This window comes from Stylophora pistillata, chromosome 8 (assembly GCF_964205215.1).
Source record: "Stylophora pistillata chromosome 8, jaStyPist1.2, whole genome shotgun sequence".
Lineage (NCBI taxonomy): Eukaryota > Metazoa > Cnidaria > Anthozoa > Scleractinia > Pocilloporidae > Stylophora > Stylophora pistillata.
The window spans coordinates 6220069-6236183 of record NC_142526.1 but is presented as its reverse complement, the minus strand read 5'-3'; the positions used below and the strand labels follow the sequence as shown (position 1 = coordinate 6236183).

The 16115-nt window shown below is 37.1% G+C and overlaps 3 protein-coding genes across 4 annotated transcripts; 2 read left to right on the top strand and 1 right to left on the bottom strand.

Moving 5' to 3' along the window:
* Positions 1-1889: 1889 nt before the first annotated feature.
* Positions 1890-3412, top strand: LOC148724660 (uncharacterized). Its single transcript, XM_088731978.1, has 2 exons — positions 1890-2016; positions 2213-3412. The coding sequence occupies exon 2, from the start codon at positions 2229-2231 to the stop codon at positions 3051-3053; it is 825 nt and encodes a 274-aa protein (XP_088588104.1). The 5' UTR covers positions 1890-2016; positions 2213-2228; the 3' UTR covers positions 3054-3412.
* Positions 3413-6111: 2699 nt separating this feature from the next.
* Positions 6112-9162, top strand: LOC111343340 (transmembrane protein 107). Its single transcript, XM_022950499.2, has 5 exons — positions 6112-6290; positions 6427-6494; positions 6969-7069; positions 7643-7739; positions 8278-9162. The coding sequence occupies exons 1-5, from the start codon at positions 6207-6209 to the stop codon at positions 8342-8344; spliced, it is 417 nt and encodes a 138-aa protein (XP_022806234.1). The 5' UTR covers positions 6112-6206; the 3' UTR covers positions 8345-9162.
* Positions 8978-14954, bottom strand: LOC111343347 (uncharacterized). 2 transcript variants are annotated; one of them, XM_022950510.2, is made up of 7 exons: positions 14776-14953; positions 14635-14675; positions 14383-14441; positions 11640-11759; positions 11479-11550; positions 10529-10615; positions 8978-9492 (listed from the first exon to the last, which is right to left on the bottom strand). In XM_022950510.2, the coding sequence occupies exons 1-7, from the start codon at positions 14916-14918 to the stop codon at positions 9259-9261; spliced, it is 756 nt and encodes a 251-aa protein (XP_022806245.2). In that variant the 5' UTR covers positions 14919-14953; the 3' UTR covers positions 8978-9258. The 2 variants fall into 2 exon arrangements, with proteins under 2 accessions (XP_022806245.2, XP_088587272.1); XM_088731146.1 differs by lacking the exon at positions 10529-10615 and having other exon boundaries at positions 14776-14954.
* Positions 14955-16115: the final 1161 nt, after the last annotated feature.

The window sequence follows — 16115 nt, the reverse complement described above, 5'->3', positions numbered from 1 at the left end:
ACTTAAATAAACTGTTTTAATAACGAGAACTGCAGATGAATAACTACATGTATAACGCCATAAAGCGAATGCACATGTAATTTATCTTCCAGTTTGAATTCTATTTAGATGTAGAAACTCGTGGATACGTGCGTGTGTTTCGAAACTAAACCAGGTCCGGCAGTGAAAAAATTATTAGCCTCCCGGTTAGCTCAATTGGTTAGAGCGCCGGATTGTGTTGTGCGGAAGGTCGAGGGTTCGAGCCCCGGCCGGACCGATACTCACGGTCTTAAAATAAGTGAGGAGAAATTGCTACCGTTCTATAGGCGGATTCATGCTGACGTCATTGTTTACATTTTTGCTCATTTGCATACGGCTTTGCGTAAAGAAGGAAGCATGTTAGATACAAATTGACTTCATGCAGCTAAAGAGCTAGTAAACCTTAGTACATGGTGAAATTTTTAGCTCTTTGGGTGTAATATTCAAGGAGAAATAGTCCATCAAAAACTGCAAAATTTCTGGGTGGCAAAAGCGCTAATGAGCTGATACATTCTATGTAAAATTTTGAGTTTTTAAACCCGTGTTGCACAAAAATTATTCAATGCATCAGGCTCGTATTCATTGGCTGAGTTAATCATACTTTGACCTTTCGATATTCAGAACTGATTTATTATTAGCTCCATCAGAAACTAAATTGCTTATGCTAATGAGGCAAATATTGTAAACAAGGATTCCCCTACAATCAGGAAATGGATAGATAATCTAGTCTTCTCTGATAAGGACGAATAAACCGTAGGCCCCGTCTCCTGCAGGGTTAGGGGTAGGAGACGTTAATTTCCCACGTACGAGATTACTGTGTTGTGGATGTCCTCCCCTGGGGTGGGATGGGTGGGAATTGGCCCTGAAAAGCCCCTATGGGGAGTGGTCAACTAACATATGTATGTATGTATCTTACGAAAACAACACGCATACTGGCGAAAATATATAACTAACGGCGTTACTTAATTGTTACATATCCTCAAGCAAAAAAAGCAAACTTTAATCGAATAGAAACAGAACGTTGCAACGGTAGTACAGTAGAAAGAAAAACAAAACAAAATTTATTTCGCAGTTGCTTAAATAAATGCAAATTATAGTCGTTACAAGAGCGGACAGTAAATGATGAAGTTGTTCGACTGATCAATAGATATAGAAAAATACTTGGAAAAGTAAATATTTAAAAGAATAGCGATTCAAAGCACTAATATAAGAATGAATTAATAGCTATAAATACTTTACATTGAGCAGTACCGTTACATTATTAAAATTTTCTTGAATTTGTTAGTTCTTTCATGTTAACAGAAGACATTCAAATTTGAATTTTTCGAATTGATGCTAATTAAATGTTCCAACTTTCATTTATTTTTTTGCTTAACTTTGGATTCGTCATTATTTCTTGAAACTATTTTTAATGAAGTATGCGTATTGTTTTGGTTGTTTTAGATAAGAGAACGTGTAGCTTAAATATAGATTCTGCCTATATTTGTCGCTAAACAATGCGTTAAAAAACAGAGCAGATTTTTTAATTTAACGACTCAATCATTTAGAACCACCCACTGATGTATTTCTCAGCCAAATTTTTTTTGAGATTTTTCTTTCCTAATTTTAAATGAAGCCGGAAAAGTCTTAACTCATTATTTCATTCATATCACATGAAAGATTTTAATCTTCCGAACATGAGCTACGAGAAACTTATTTGTCTGAAGAAATCTCGATCACTATTGATGCAAAATCTGCGGTCAGTTTAAACAAAATTACATAATAACTTATTATGTTACAAATGAAAGCTTGAAGAAGGCGTCATGCAGAGCGCATGCGCGTGTCTTTATTCATCTTTAATGTCAATATACAACATCTGCAGTTCAAAAATAGATTCTTTTTGTGATGGTTATGGGAAATTACAACGGGAGGACACACACACGAATTTAAACAAAAGTTGGCTGTACTAAGGCAGGCTTTCCACGCATTTTGCGAAGACATCTCCTAAGTTCTTGTGAGGTAAGTTTAATGATCTGCGAGGCCCTGAGATTTGTGATCTGTTGATGTATCAATACAAAAATCTATTAACTTTTAAGTAGGGCTTTGAAAATCGATACTTACAAGCAATATTGGTTCTATTATTTGGGTTTGTATTAGTAGCTTTATTAGCGGTTAACAGCTTTCCTTATGTTTGCACTTGTTATATTTTTAAAAGGAATTTTTGGAGACAAATGGGCAAGAACAAAACAAAGGGAAAGCGAAAAACATCTCGGAGTGACAAACGCATGCAACGGCTTTACGCTGATGCAATTAAAGAGGTCAAGAAAAGGAACATAAATTTGGACGATTTGCCCGATAAAGAGCCCGAGGAAATCGAAGAAGGCAGCGAAGAGCAAGAGGAAGTTAAGGCTTCAGCGCAAAAGGCCAGAAAAAAACCGAGAGATGTCCTTGGGGAAACATTAAAGAAGCAAGAGCGATTGAGAAAGCCAAGAGTTTCTCTTTCTGTTCCAGTTTCAAAGCTGGTTCCCTTCAAACCAGACGAGAAAGGGTTAGAATTTCCCCGGGATTTTCGCCGCGACTCGAGATCTTCAGAATGGGTTCCACGCTCTGTGGGGTTTCCGCTGTTCGAACCAGGAGAAATTTTCAATGGCAGGAGATCACTTAGCTCTGAATTCAACGACGAAGTCGAGATTGTCAGCGTCGTCTCTGGCAAAGAAACACCTGCAGCCAGGTATGAATTGAAGGTGGACGAGATATTACAAGTACTGCCTCTTCGTATTGGTGACACAGACAGCGAGAGTCTTCCAGGGGAAAACAAAGTTCGTTCTCACCTTCCACCGATTTATCGACAAGAAATATGGCAAGAAACCATGCGTCAGGCTTCAACGACTTCGCGGTCAATTCCCGCCAAACAGGACTCGTGGAACATAGAACACGCTTCGCTGATGGTTGGAAAACAGGAACTTTACACTAGACAAAAATGCAAGACTAGTGTCAGTTTGGCGGAAAGACGATCTCGACTGCGAACTTCAAGTTCAGGGGCAGTTTTACCTTAAACTGAGGATATGATCAGTGTAACTTTGTTCAGCGGGCGAAGAACAAGAAAAATTGTCATGTAATGAACTAAAGTCCGATATAAATGAGACCCGATACTTCGCTTTGAAACAGATTCTTCAGAATATTTAAATCATTCAAACCTAAAAAACCAGTTAGCGAATCCACAATCGATTTCGCATCGGTGCTTAAAGGATAAGAGGAATTTTAAATAATCAACCGGTGTGCACGTTATGAGGCTTAGGCTAACATCCCAGGCTTAACTTGGCTGTTCCGTTAAAACTCAGTGCAATCGTAATCCCCATCAAAATCTGCTCATTTGTAACAAAAAAGTGAAATTATATTGTCGAGATAAATCCCATCCCTGAATTCTTATGCAATTGCTATTTCTTTGATACTTTGATGAATTGTCAGGAGCGAGTTTTTCTACGCGGAGTCTCGGTCTTCGGCGGCCTGAAGAATTTCAAGTATGTCACTCAGGTATATGTCGAAATAAACCATTTCCTCGTTTTTAAAAAAGCAGGTGACTTCAGTGAAAGGTTTTGAAAAGCGTCGCAACTGTTCTACGGCCGCGTGATGTTGAAAGCTCTCGTCCAATAAATCAATGATCTTCGTAGGTGAGCCGCAAACTTACAAGTTGTTGAATAAGAAGCCTGGAAAAATTTAGGCTCCGAAGTGATTCCCAGATACAAATTGGGTGCTACTAGCCTACTACCAACTGAGCTACAGAGCGAGGCAAATTTAAGGGGTTTCCTCCATTCCGAAACAATTTCTTTTGACCTGTGGATTAAAAAATTTCGATAGACTCTCTTGTCAAACATACAAGTCTGGCTTATAGGGTGGTGAAAAAAAATTCGTCGTGTTTTATCATGATTTTGCAACTCTTCCACCATTTTCAAGGCTTTTTGAATCCTTAACGGTCACCCCGACCATGTAACCTACTTATGTCATCTATATGAATAGAGACAAAAGTCACATTTGTAACATAAGCTGTTGTGTGAAATAAAGAAAGTGAACTCTATCAAGGTCATCACATGTTCACTCGAAATTCTCTTTTAAAATTGTATGTTTCGTCTAAATTGTCAACTCCAGAATTACTAGTGTAGGCTTTAACTTCCTCAGTTTGATTACCAAAAGGAAGGATAAGAATATCAAAAATATATATTCCTCTTTCTTCATCAAAACATTCATGGGTTTTAGTTCGGTCTTGACAACGACTAAGTTCTTTTCAAACGAAGGAAAATCTCTATAACCCTAGTGATTCGAGGAGACAGTTGAAACCTTGAAGTATAGCCATAACAAAGACAAATGATACGCTTTGTTTCTTTCCATTTTTTGTGTTTCACTATGGAGCCTAAGGGATGGGTCTTTATTCTTTAAAATATAAATATAGAGGCAAGACCGATACAACGTAGATAAGTAAATTTTAAGACGGAGCACCATATTTCGACTGGCCAAACCAGCCTTCTTCAGGTGCAGTGGGAATTAACAGAGAATTGGGGTGATGCTTCATAGATAGCATAACATATTTCCGCTGTTACATCATACAGCTATCTATGAAGCATCACCCCAATTCTCTGTTAATTCCCACTGCACCTGAAGAAGGCTGGTTTGGCCAGCCGAAATATAGTGCTCCGTCTTAAATTTTACTTATCTACGTTGTATCGTTCTTGCCTCTATATTTATATTTCATATTCGTTACTTTGGGCCGATCAGATCATCGCTGATCCAACGTACAAGAGTAGGAGTATCGTTCACGGTTGCCTGCTGAACATTTCACAGCAAATGTAAACCTGAAATCGAGGCTATCCCTGTATAACACTTGAAAAAAAACAGCGCGAAAGTTTCGTTTTAGCTTTTTTAATTTCAAGAGGCAACACTATTTATCCAGATGGCCTTAACGCTCGCGAAGAAATGTATTAGTTTCTAGTTATTTATCCAATTTACCTTACTTCATTTCTATTTTTGCTCACTATTTCTATTTTTATTGTTATCTCATTGTCAATCAAATTAGTTTTACATATTTCCGCTGTTACATCATACAGCTATCTATGAAGCATCACCCCAACTCTCTGTTAATTCCCACTGCACCTGAAGAAGGCTGGTTTGGCCAGCCGAAATATAGTGTTCCGTCTTAAAATTTACTTATCTACGTTGTATCGGTCTTGCCTCTATATTTATATTTCATATTCGTTATTTTGGGCCGATCAGATCATCGCTGATCCAACGTCCAAGAGTAGGAGTCCACGGTTGCCTGCTGAACATTTCACTTTATTTATTGCCTGGAGACGGAGGGGGTGGGGGAGGGGGGCGTTGGGGATTTTGGTTGTGTCACGATAAAAAAAATACCTGATTCCCTCTGCTAAGGTTCTTTAGTTGTTATAATCCCCTCGCCTTGGCAGTCAATCTAATTATTTTCTATTGTCTCTCCTTCAATATTCTTTTAGAGACGACGGATCCCTTTTCCGTCCTCCCTAAGAAAATCTTCCCTCCCCCAGGCTATAAGTTTAAATTAATAAAGGCTGATAGTTTATAAAGAAACTGTTTGGGGCTGCGTCGGCGGGGGTAACGAAATATTTGGATATATCAACAAAGTTAAAATGGTAAATTGGCCACCGTAACGATTACAAAAGCTGACGTTTCGAGCGTTAGCACTTCGTCGGAGCGAATAGAGGAATTGTGGGTTGTGTGTGCTTTTAAAGGCAGAAAATGGAGCTACGTTATCGGTGGGAACATGGCAACGAGAAATGATTTTCATTATAATTGTATATTTCATTCGTGTTTTTCTCGTTGACGTGTTCCCACCAATAACGTAGTTCTATTTTCTGCCTTTAAAAGCACACACAACCCACAATTCCTCTATTCGCTCAGACGAAGGACTAACGCTCGAAACGTCAGCTTTTGTAATCGTTACGGTGGCCAATTTACCATTTCAACTTTGTTGATATATCCAAATTATAAGTTTAAATAACCAGTGGTCCCTCATAACCATGTCCCTCCCTTCGTCCTTCCCTTCGCGAGTCACCAGCGTTACCTGGATACGAGAAAAATATGCCCAAGGCGAGGCCGCTAAGCATCCAATATGGCTACCCGACAGTTCATTAACCTGTCAGTGTTCCAGTGAAGTAATTGCTTTGGGTTAGACGTACTACAAAATGTTCATCGGAAGTCTTGTAGCATCCAGATTTTTAGGTCTTATTGCACACTTTGTGGTTACTGTTGTGATATTTTTATCAAAGGTGAGTTTGCACTCAAATCCAAACGTAAACAGTTCGATCATGTTCATGTTTGCTTGTTTAGTGCACAAGTTTACGGTCACATCAACCTGTGGCTCTAGATAATTCAATCCGTAATCGTTCTTCAAACTCCTTTCAGGACGCAAATGTCAAAGCTTGCCTGCCTCTTCAGTATACAGAAAGCGAATTTTCATCGAAGGACAAAGAGTAAGTGTGTAATTAAAATTCCTTCAAAAGCTGCATTCGATGCAAAATACTTCGGAAATGTTAGGATACTGTAGCCCCTTCGGAATCTCCAAATTCTAATCTGTATCATCACAATTAGATTATAACCAGTCTTTTCGTAATTAATTTCGATGTAGTTGTTGTAATTACGATAGCAATTATTAGAAATCTAATTTAAAAGTATATTTAACGTTCAAAATGGAAATTCTTGACCCTTTGATCTGTGAGTGACTGACATCTAATTTCTCCTTACAACATCACCCTTGAATCACACTTTAAGGTGAGGAGAATAAAGGAAATGATCACCGACCAAAGCTGTTGATTGCTGAACAAATTCTCCTTGTCAGCACCTTAGGAAATGTATAGAGAACAGTATGGAGAATATGCATACTGATGTTAGGGTGTTGAAGGTTAATCAACATGATGTTGTACTAATGTTTCTTGTATTTTTTCTAGGTTGATTGTGGGTTTGTCCCTTACTCTGGTGTTTCTTGGCTTAGAGTTTGGTGGATTTATTGGGGGTTGCTCCATGTTCAATGGTACTGCTGGCATGCTCTGTATCCTTCTTGTAGGAAGATGGAGTAATTCGAAATTTATCAGCTTAAAGCCTCCACTTTTCCCCTCAATTGCAACAATATACCTAGGCTTGCTAACAAGGTGTTGTTTAGGCCATGGGTCATTGCCACCTTATTCTTTCAAACACCAAACCTGAGAGAAGAGAAAAAAATCTCTTCTCTGAAACCAATTACATTAAAAAAAAAAAAATGGAATTCTGAAAGCAGTTACTTTTCAGTAAAGATGTGTGTATTTACAGTTGTGATAATTTGAGGAATATTTTTCTGGTTTGGATCTTGACTTACCAATTCTTAACTTAGAATACTTCTTAACTTAGAAAGTAGGGTCTGTACTTTTCAAGCACCTCACTAATGCAGCTCCTGCAGTGTGGTAGGATCACTTTCAAGAGTCCCCTGCGACACATCAACATCAAATTTTTTTTTTCACTGATTTTCTTTTTGACTCCTGCAACAGACTTAGCCAAAAAGGAGGGACCACTGGTAGTAAAATACTTTTAAACAAAGTAGCAAGGGATTGGGTTACTACCTCTTAATTTTTCTTAACTAACAATTCAGCCATTGCAGCTCATTCAAGTGCAGCAATTTCTCTTTCCATGTTTGTTCTTGAGGAGTGGGATTGTGATAAGTTTTGGTACATTTTTGGATTCTGTAGGTGGGTAAAACATTACGGATGTAATCATCATCACAAGTTACTTTCTTCTAAACTTACTGTATTTATGAATTTCAAAAATCAAATAATGGGGGGGCTCAAATCTCCAAATTTTTCATACAGAAAATCAAATCAAAATGTCAAGTATCCATGTACTTTGGTAATATCAACTAAGTTGAAATTTATAAACGTATTTGTACAGGATCCTCGCAGTAAAGAGCACTATTTAAGCAATAGTGAAAATCAGACCTGAAAAAATTCAGGCCTGTACGGGATTCGAACCACTGACCTCTGTGATACTAGTGCAGCGCTCAACCAATTGGCCACCATAAAGAGTTAATGGAAATGATTACCATCTAAAAATTCTCCTTATCTGCCACTTAGGAATTATATAAAGAACAGTATGGAGAATATGCATACTAATGTCAAGGGTTAATTTGTAGGTGTAAGACTTAAACTTAGTGTTCTTTCAGATTTTAAGACTATGTGCTCCAATACAATAATTTCTGTATTTATGTTTTAGTTTTATTGTATTTTGCAGTGCTTTCCCAGCTGTTATGGAAATAGGTGTTTTGATAAGTGTCTTGGTGTTTCGAGCTGACAGATAACTAGCAGTTTATAAATATATAGTCATTATTATAAGCTGAGGTAGCTGGTCATTTCATTCTTCATTCTCTCTTTACTTGTGATGAAAGACATCAAAGGTTGTAACTAATATGCAAAGAGATGCACGTCTGGTATGGTAGACATCATTTTATACTTAGTTCTTATTAACCAAGCGGGAGGTCTGTATGGGAGAATCTTGAACAAGGTCGCCAGTACAGACCGAACACAGAGAGGTCTGTACCAGCGACCGAGGTCAAGATTCTCCCATACAGACCGACCTAGCTTGGTTAATAAGATGTTTATTATATGGCTGTGTCTAGAAAGCAACATAACATTATATTCTTTAACTTTTTTTTCTAGACCGGTCTAGATTTCGGTCTTGATGGGAAAATCTAGACCGCTTTCAATATTGATTTCAGCCAATAAAATTCGTGAATCCGGTAGTTCCCAGTCCTTGTGAGACACAGCCATATAATAAAGGAATTTATCCAACCCTTACTGGGAGCTTGAAGGTGAAAAAAAAAATAGCTTATTTGTGTCTCCCATCCCCCCCCTCAAAAAAATAAAACTTTTATAATGTAATATAGTTTGATAATATTAAGTTAGATACCAAAGCTAGTTAGTTCCCAGTCATACACAGTTGGCTAAAAATAGTATATTTATCAATAAAGCTTACAGTTGTGCTTACATAGCTAAAAGTTGTGAATAATAAGTTAATTTTATTCAAGATGGCTTGGCTTGAAATATTACACCTTGAGTAAGTTCCATTCAAAATGTACAATGAGTTGTGGAAAATAAAATAAAAGTCGTGGATATTTCACTCTCAGCGATGTTCACAATCCCAAAAACCAAGCTACTTCTTCCTTCAAATACAAAAATCTGCAAAATACCACAAAAATGAACATCACCACTTTTATCATCTGCTATGAAAGGCAACCTTATCTTCAGAATCAAGAGTTCTTCTTGCATCTTTAAGAAGCAGTTGTGAACAGTCCAACATGTGTGTGATTTCTTCTTCAGTGGGGTTGGCATGAGCCTTCCATCGTATTAACCCATTGCAATCAACTAGATAGGCATGTCCCACAATTTCATTCTCCATGAATTTCTTCTTTATGGGCTTCAAGTTACCGCTAAAGAAGAGGTAATTATCCTGTCGAAATTAAATGATAAAAAAAGATTAGTTCAATCAAAAGACATTGAACATGATTTGGAGTTTTTTCTTAAAAGGAGATAATATCTTTCCTCAAATAAGTTTCCTTTCCTGAATAACCACACACCTTGTAGGAGTGTCCCATGTTACATAAGCACCCAGGCACTTCAGGCAACTTTTGTTGAAATTTTAATACCAGTAAATATATTCTTGACTTGCCATGGCCACCAAAAAGGTCACAGCTTGGGGTGCCACACTTATTCCAGGAAATACAGTATAATAATAATAATAGTAGTTTATCAAACTCTCTTGCAGTAACTTACTGAATTAACGAGTTATGATACGATGAAAACTTTATAACAACGACTACATACGTTTCTGCATACATTAAGTACAAGTTATATACACCACATGGAACATACATCACATTTGTTAAAAATACTTAAAAGTTAAAAAGTCTTCACTACGCTTCGTTCTACAGGTAATAACATTTCTGTAAAGATACAACTAGTCTGATTTGTGCCTGAGGTTATAGGGACAGGTATCGTCTAAGCGTGTTGGTAGAAGAGGATGGAGAGGATGGTTTTAAGTCCTTCATTTTGCACATATACTCTTTACATATCTTATCTCTTCTATACGCAAGGATCTCCACCCGTGCTAACTCGAGGGCTTCTGAGTAACTATTGGCACATGGGAAAATTATCTTAAGCGCCCTTTTCTGAATGGATTCAATTTTGTCAGACAGATAACCTGGAATGGATTGCCATATTGGTACGGCGTACTCTATAACAGATCTAACAGCGCTTGTATAGACCTTTAACATGCTACCTTGGTCAACGCCGGCTCAAAGTAGAATACGTAGAGAGTAGAGCTTCTTGCAAGCTTTTTATATATGTAGTTAACATGACTATTCCACCTAAGGTCGCTATCGATGAATACTCCTAGAATCTTGTAGGTCGATACGCGTTCTAATAGTGTTATTACCAATAACAGTATGATTAAATATCAGATAAAAACCATCTTTTATGAATCTTACATGTCTGTCTGCAGGCCTTTCTTTCCTTAAATTTTTTTCAATAATTCCTTTAAATGCTTTGAAGAAAAAACCATCTAAAGCACTTATCTGCATAACAAAACAAAACAAAAAAAAACAAAAAACAAAACAACACCATCATGTGCATGCACCCACACTAGAACAAATTGACAAAATGAGCTATCGTGCAGTTTTTCTTCATCTTCTTTATGCAACTTTTACACAAGTACAATATGGTTTATATCGTCTTTCTTGATTAATCAAAACTGTATCAAAATTCTTGAATGTGATTGGTTATCATCAGCCTAATTTGAGCACTTATTGGGCAGAGCGTGAAAGTGCAGTGCAATTGTCCAGGTGATTAGAGTCATGTTGTTGGTGGTGGTGACTGATGTTTTGACAGCCTGTGCAGAAGTCATCATCAGAGTCGAGTGAATAGTTGTTGTCAGTAGAATATTCTGAATCCAGTTTGTGTAAAATGACTGGTCAGTTTTGCCGTGACTTGATTGGCTGTAAGATTCAAATCAGTCACCACCACCAACAATGGTCCTTCTCAGGACTACACTACACTTTGACATGTTATCCCCAGGTTCAAACCATTTACTGTAATAGGACAGAGTGCACATCATGCTTATGATTGGACAGTACAGGTCATGCCTGTGTAATTAAACAGGATGCATCATAAGCACAAGCTGGCATAGCACATTTATTCCCAGTTAATCGTTATTTTCTTAGGAAAATGTACAACAAATGGCCAGTTTGTTTCTAAATATTTTGTTAGGGCAATATGACTTTTTGCTGTCTAATTCTTTCCTTACTCATATTCATATTTAACAAATTGTACAACCACAAAGCAGTGGCCAGATTTGTTAATAACAGGCCTGAGCTGTACATCCAATAGTTCCCAGCTTTACAAGTCAACATCTTTAAAAGTACACTCGTAAGATGCTTACCTCATAGTACTGCGCAAGAGGTTCTCCGTGAAAGTGTTTCACAAATGGAAGTCTGTACTTGTCACACATTGCCTGCAGAAGAATTCAAACTGTAATACAACTGTTTATTTCAACAAGAGTTAATTACATTTTATTGAGTGACCAAAGGATTCTGACAGTACCTCTCCATAAGCTTTGATCCACAATAACACCAGTGTTACATGACCTGCAAATTCTTGCTGTAAATCAACTTCTTTCTGAGAAAGTGTTCTTGCCTTCATTGCAGGAAAGAGACGTGAATCCTAAAAGTTCAAAATACAGCACAAGTATTAAGTTATCATCTTTTTTTCATAATGTAAATATTCAGCTCGGCATCTATCCCCCAGGGTACTTCAGTCTCAAACTTCCATACCTGGGGGTTTCATTAAGGACTGGGCACCAGACAAATTGATTGGCTGTGAAGATGACAAAGTCCAGCTGCTTCCAAAAGATTATACAAAAGAACAGACTTTCATAAGATTAACCAAAAGAACAGACTCCCTGTTAACTTTATACTCTAGATTTTCCTCACATTTAAACAAAGTTTTAACATCCTGAACGCATGAATCTGTTTGCATAATCAACAGAAATCCTTCACTCAAGAAAGGTTGCAAAGATCTTTGCAACCCAGAATGTTTGTTCAGGCAAAGTTATAACACACAATAATCTAACACTGTAAAATTTTTTTGGTTATATTTTGATAAGAATTTGTATAAAAAACAATTTGAAAAATGGAGAACAATTTTATCCCAATTGACATGAACAGAAACCTCCCTTCTGTAATCATTTTCTAACACTTTCTATTAAAAGGGTAGCTATCCTAAAGATTTCATGTGCAAAAGAATATGGATTTGCTTTAGAAAGCTATTTTACCTGTTACTTAATTGTCAAATCAAGACTATCATGGGAAGAAATTATATCCTTTTTGGCAACTGAAGCATGCCATATAACAGGCTCCTCTCTGACATGCCCCCTCTCTAATAATCCCCCCTCTCTAATGAACCCCCTCTCTGATGGGCTCCTCCTCTCTAATAAACCCCATCACTAATGAGCCCCCTCTCTAATGAACCCCGTCTCTAAGAGCCCCACTCTGTAATAAGCCCTTACCCTAATAAGTCCCCTCTCTAATATGCTTCCCTCTCTAAATAGTCCCCTCTCTAATAAATTTCTTCTCCTATAGATCTCCCTCTCTGATATGTTCCCCCCTCCAATGAGGGGAAATGTCCCCTCTCTAATAAACCCCTTCTGTGATAAATCTCCCTCTCTGATATGTTCCCTCTCCAATTAGACCCTCACTCTAATAGCCCCCTCACTCTGAAAGCCCCCTCTCTCATAGGACACCCTCTAGAACAGCCCCACCCCACCTCACCCCCCACTTCTTCTGTAAAGCTCCCGTCTCTAGTGAGCTTAGTCTAAAAGCTCAGGTTTCTAAGAATCCATCCTTTTCTAATAATTAATTGATAACAACTGGCATTGACCATCTTTGGTTATTGTTGTCATTGGCCCTTTCACTCCCAGAAATGATTAACATTTAACTTCTCCCTATAACATTACAACTTCACAACGGTTTAAGTGTGTCTTAATGAAATGGGGGTGGCTGCTGGCATTTTTACCACGAGGGCTCAAAGCGGCATTTCCGAGAGCCATTCATTCGTGTTCGGCCTTTATCCCATGAGATTAAGGAGGCTGTTGATGGAAGAACTTGCGACTTTTGGGCGGAGAAGCTATAACTCTTTTTCAAATTACTTTAACAATGCGGGCTAATTGCGTGGCATCAAATTAGTATCCTTTTGTTTATATTTCATTCGCGTTTACCAAAAATATCAACTTGTGTTTTTCTGCAACTGAATGCTTCACACTAAAATAATGATTTCACTTCAGTTTAGTGTTGAGAATTGTTTCAAAAGCTTTAAAACGAGCCCTTGAACGAAACTTTTGGTTGAGGAAAAGCGGAGAAACAGATTTCTGTGGCTGCTTAGCGTATTTTCGGTCGCGACCACAAATGTCAACAGAAGGGCTTTTCCTATGTTCCAATTCGCAAATGCCAATCAGTTTACTTTTTGTGTATGAGGTTTCTTTAGCAACATTGGAAACTTCAGTCAGCTTTCCGATGTAAAAAAAGAAAGGGATTTTTTATTAGTGGGAACTAACGTTTTATTCAATGTTAACAAGTTGCCGCCATTTCTTTGATGAACAGTTGGTATAACTTTTAAAACGTGCTGCGCCAAAAGTCAAATAGTCAAGATCTTTGCATTGTTCTTCAGTAGCGAAACATTTTTATTAGTTTACAGAGGAAAGACATTTAAAAATTTGCAGTTTTCAAACCAGACCCGGAGGACTCAATCGCAAACCCAAAACCTTCGATATTTTTTGCTACGCATTGCGGTTTGCACTTTTAGCATGATAAAAGTTCAGGCATTCCTTTTTTAATTATAAAGTTAATTTTAACAAAACAATCATTTGAGCATGAAACTGGAAACAAAAGAAATATATCACACTTAACATTAAAGCACTTGCGATCGTGCAAGCTAGCTACATTTTCGGAAATTGCTCATGCCGTGAATAATGATTATTTAATTAAAATAACAATAGAGTGCATATATGAATACTTAATCGACCCACAAAATGTGGGTACACACTTAAACCACGCTGAAGTTGTCATGATATCCATACATGATCCAGCAAACAGGTAATGAGAATACTCAAACTTATCAGTTAAAAGTTGTTATCTTAATAAAAAAAATAAACGCCAAATTCTCGAAACTGTTTCACAACAACATTCGTAGCGGCAAGAGGGGAGAATTAATAACCAGATCTTAAGGGTGAAAGGGTTATATGCATACCCAAAGAAAAATTCAGAATAAAGGTATGTAATGGTTGACCTACCTTCAATTCACTTGGCTTACTAAAAGCGAAAAATCTCTTTCCACCGAGCTTACGAAATTCTGTACAAAAGAAGACAAAAACACTTAACTTAAAACGATAACATCTATGTTTGCTTGCCCTAGCTTCGATTAAATCGAAGCTATATTGCAATTAAGGTGCAAACCGGCAAAACTTCTTTCTACCTACAGTTTACACCAGTAAAGAATATAATGAGAAACTAATCTTCTTTATCCAAGTTAATATGTTCCTCACCATGGAAATCATAAAAGTAGCCCTTGCGAACATCTTTGAATCTAAAATGAACAGAGCATATACTTCAATAATTATCGAAAGAGACGATTCCCGCCCTTGTCGTGGTAACTTTCCCGTTTGAATAAAAAAATCCATACATACATTTCCTTCCTGTTTTCCATTCTCTTGCTCTTCTTGTCGAATTTCGCCCCTTGGTCTGACGCTACTTTAGTCACAAGGCTTCTCTGCATCGAACGAAGAAGAAAACACGGGTTTTGAATGAATTTTTGTGACAGACCCGCCATTTTGAAAATTGGCCTCAGCGGTCTTCAAAGGTTCGTATATTATTCATGTAACGTTTCATAAATTATCGCTGTTGAAAAAGGGTTGTACCCAGACCTTTTACTTTCATCTACAACTCTCTAAGCTGCTGACAATGAGAATTCGTTAAAAAAATCAAGAGCTTCTATGGTTGTTGGTCATTTAATTTCTGAACTAATAGCATGTGATTCGGTGGTGATATTTTAAGGAGAAAGTATATGTACATGTTAGTCTGCATAACAAGTACACTGGTAACACAACAGTTAACAAGGGAAAGGGAAAAAGACCTGTATCCAGAGGAAGGTTTGAGACTGATGGACTTGCAAGTCGAGTGCTGGAGTTCAATCCTTAAGGAAATCATGAGGCCATGGAATATTTCAATGAAAGTACAAAATTCTTCAACCATTTGTTTGTAGTTAAATCATATAATGCCATACTTGACATAAAGAATTTTTTCCATTGCTTTTTAGATCACAGAATTTATTTTGCATATGGTAAAGACAATCTTCTGATCTGTTAATAATAATGATAATAATAATGATAATAATAATAATGATAATAATAATATTAATAATAATAATAACTAATATTTTAAGGGGAGGCCTCCAATCATCCAAAGGTGGTTTTCAGGAGGGTCCTCTGAAAATTAAAATAACAATTATGATAAAAGATGACACTAAGGACTAAGACTACAAACTAGGATTCAAAATTAAGAACTAAGATTAAATTGCTGACTAGAGGTTAAAATAGTTTAAGAGGAACTCTTTCAGTTTGTGTTTAAATAATCATTTCTTCATTTCTAGTATCAGTCTCTTGAGGTCACTCAGCAGTAAGATCCAGTCATTAACTACTAATCTATTATATGTTTTGTTTCGGCCTCATTCTGTTCTTGGCCTGGTGACTTTTGGCATGCAACCATTTCAGGTATTATAATGGTTGTTTGTTTACACAGAACTGGCCAGCTTGGACAACCACCACAAACCGTATAATTATGTTAATCCAAGGTTTCATACTTATTCAATCTAAAGAAATTCATATCTAATTTTAAATCAGAAAAACACAAATCAAGTCATAAACTCCTAGCAAAATTCAGAAAATGTGATTAGGAACTTCTGTTAGCAGATTCAAGTAAAAGGAGTTTTGAACTGTCTATAAAACTATTCCATGTAGAAAGTAAGGCC

Coding starts and splice junctions, on each gene's coding strand:
- LOC148724660 (XM_088731978.1), top strand. CDS start 2,229: ATGGGCAAGAACAAAACAAAGGGAAAGCGAAAAACATCTCGGAGTGAC.
- LOC111343347 (XM_022950510.2), bottom strand. CDS start 14,918: ATGGCGGGTCTGTCACAAAAATTCATTCAAAACCCGTGTTTTCTTCTT. Junction 14,442..14,634: donor CTACTTTTATGATTTCCATG/GTGAGGAACATA, acceptor TCTTTTGTACAG/AATTTCGTAAGCTCGGTGGA. Junction 10,616..11,478: donor CTCTTGCGCAGTACTATGAG/GTAAGCATCTTA, acceptor TTTGTTATGCAG/ATAAGTGCTTTAGATGGTTT.
- LOC111343340 (XM_022950499.2), top strand. CDS start 6,207: ATGTTCATCGGAAGTCTTGTAGCATCCAGATTTTTAGGTCTTATTGCA. Junction 6,291..6,426: donor TTGTGATATTTTTATCAAAG/GTGAGTTTGCAC, acceptor AACTCCTTTCAG/GACGCAAATGTCAAAGCTTG. Junction 7,070..7,642: donor TGGTACTGCTGGCATGCTCT/GTATCCTTCTTG, acceptor CTAACAATTCAG/CCATTGCAGCTCATTCAAGT.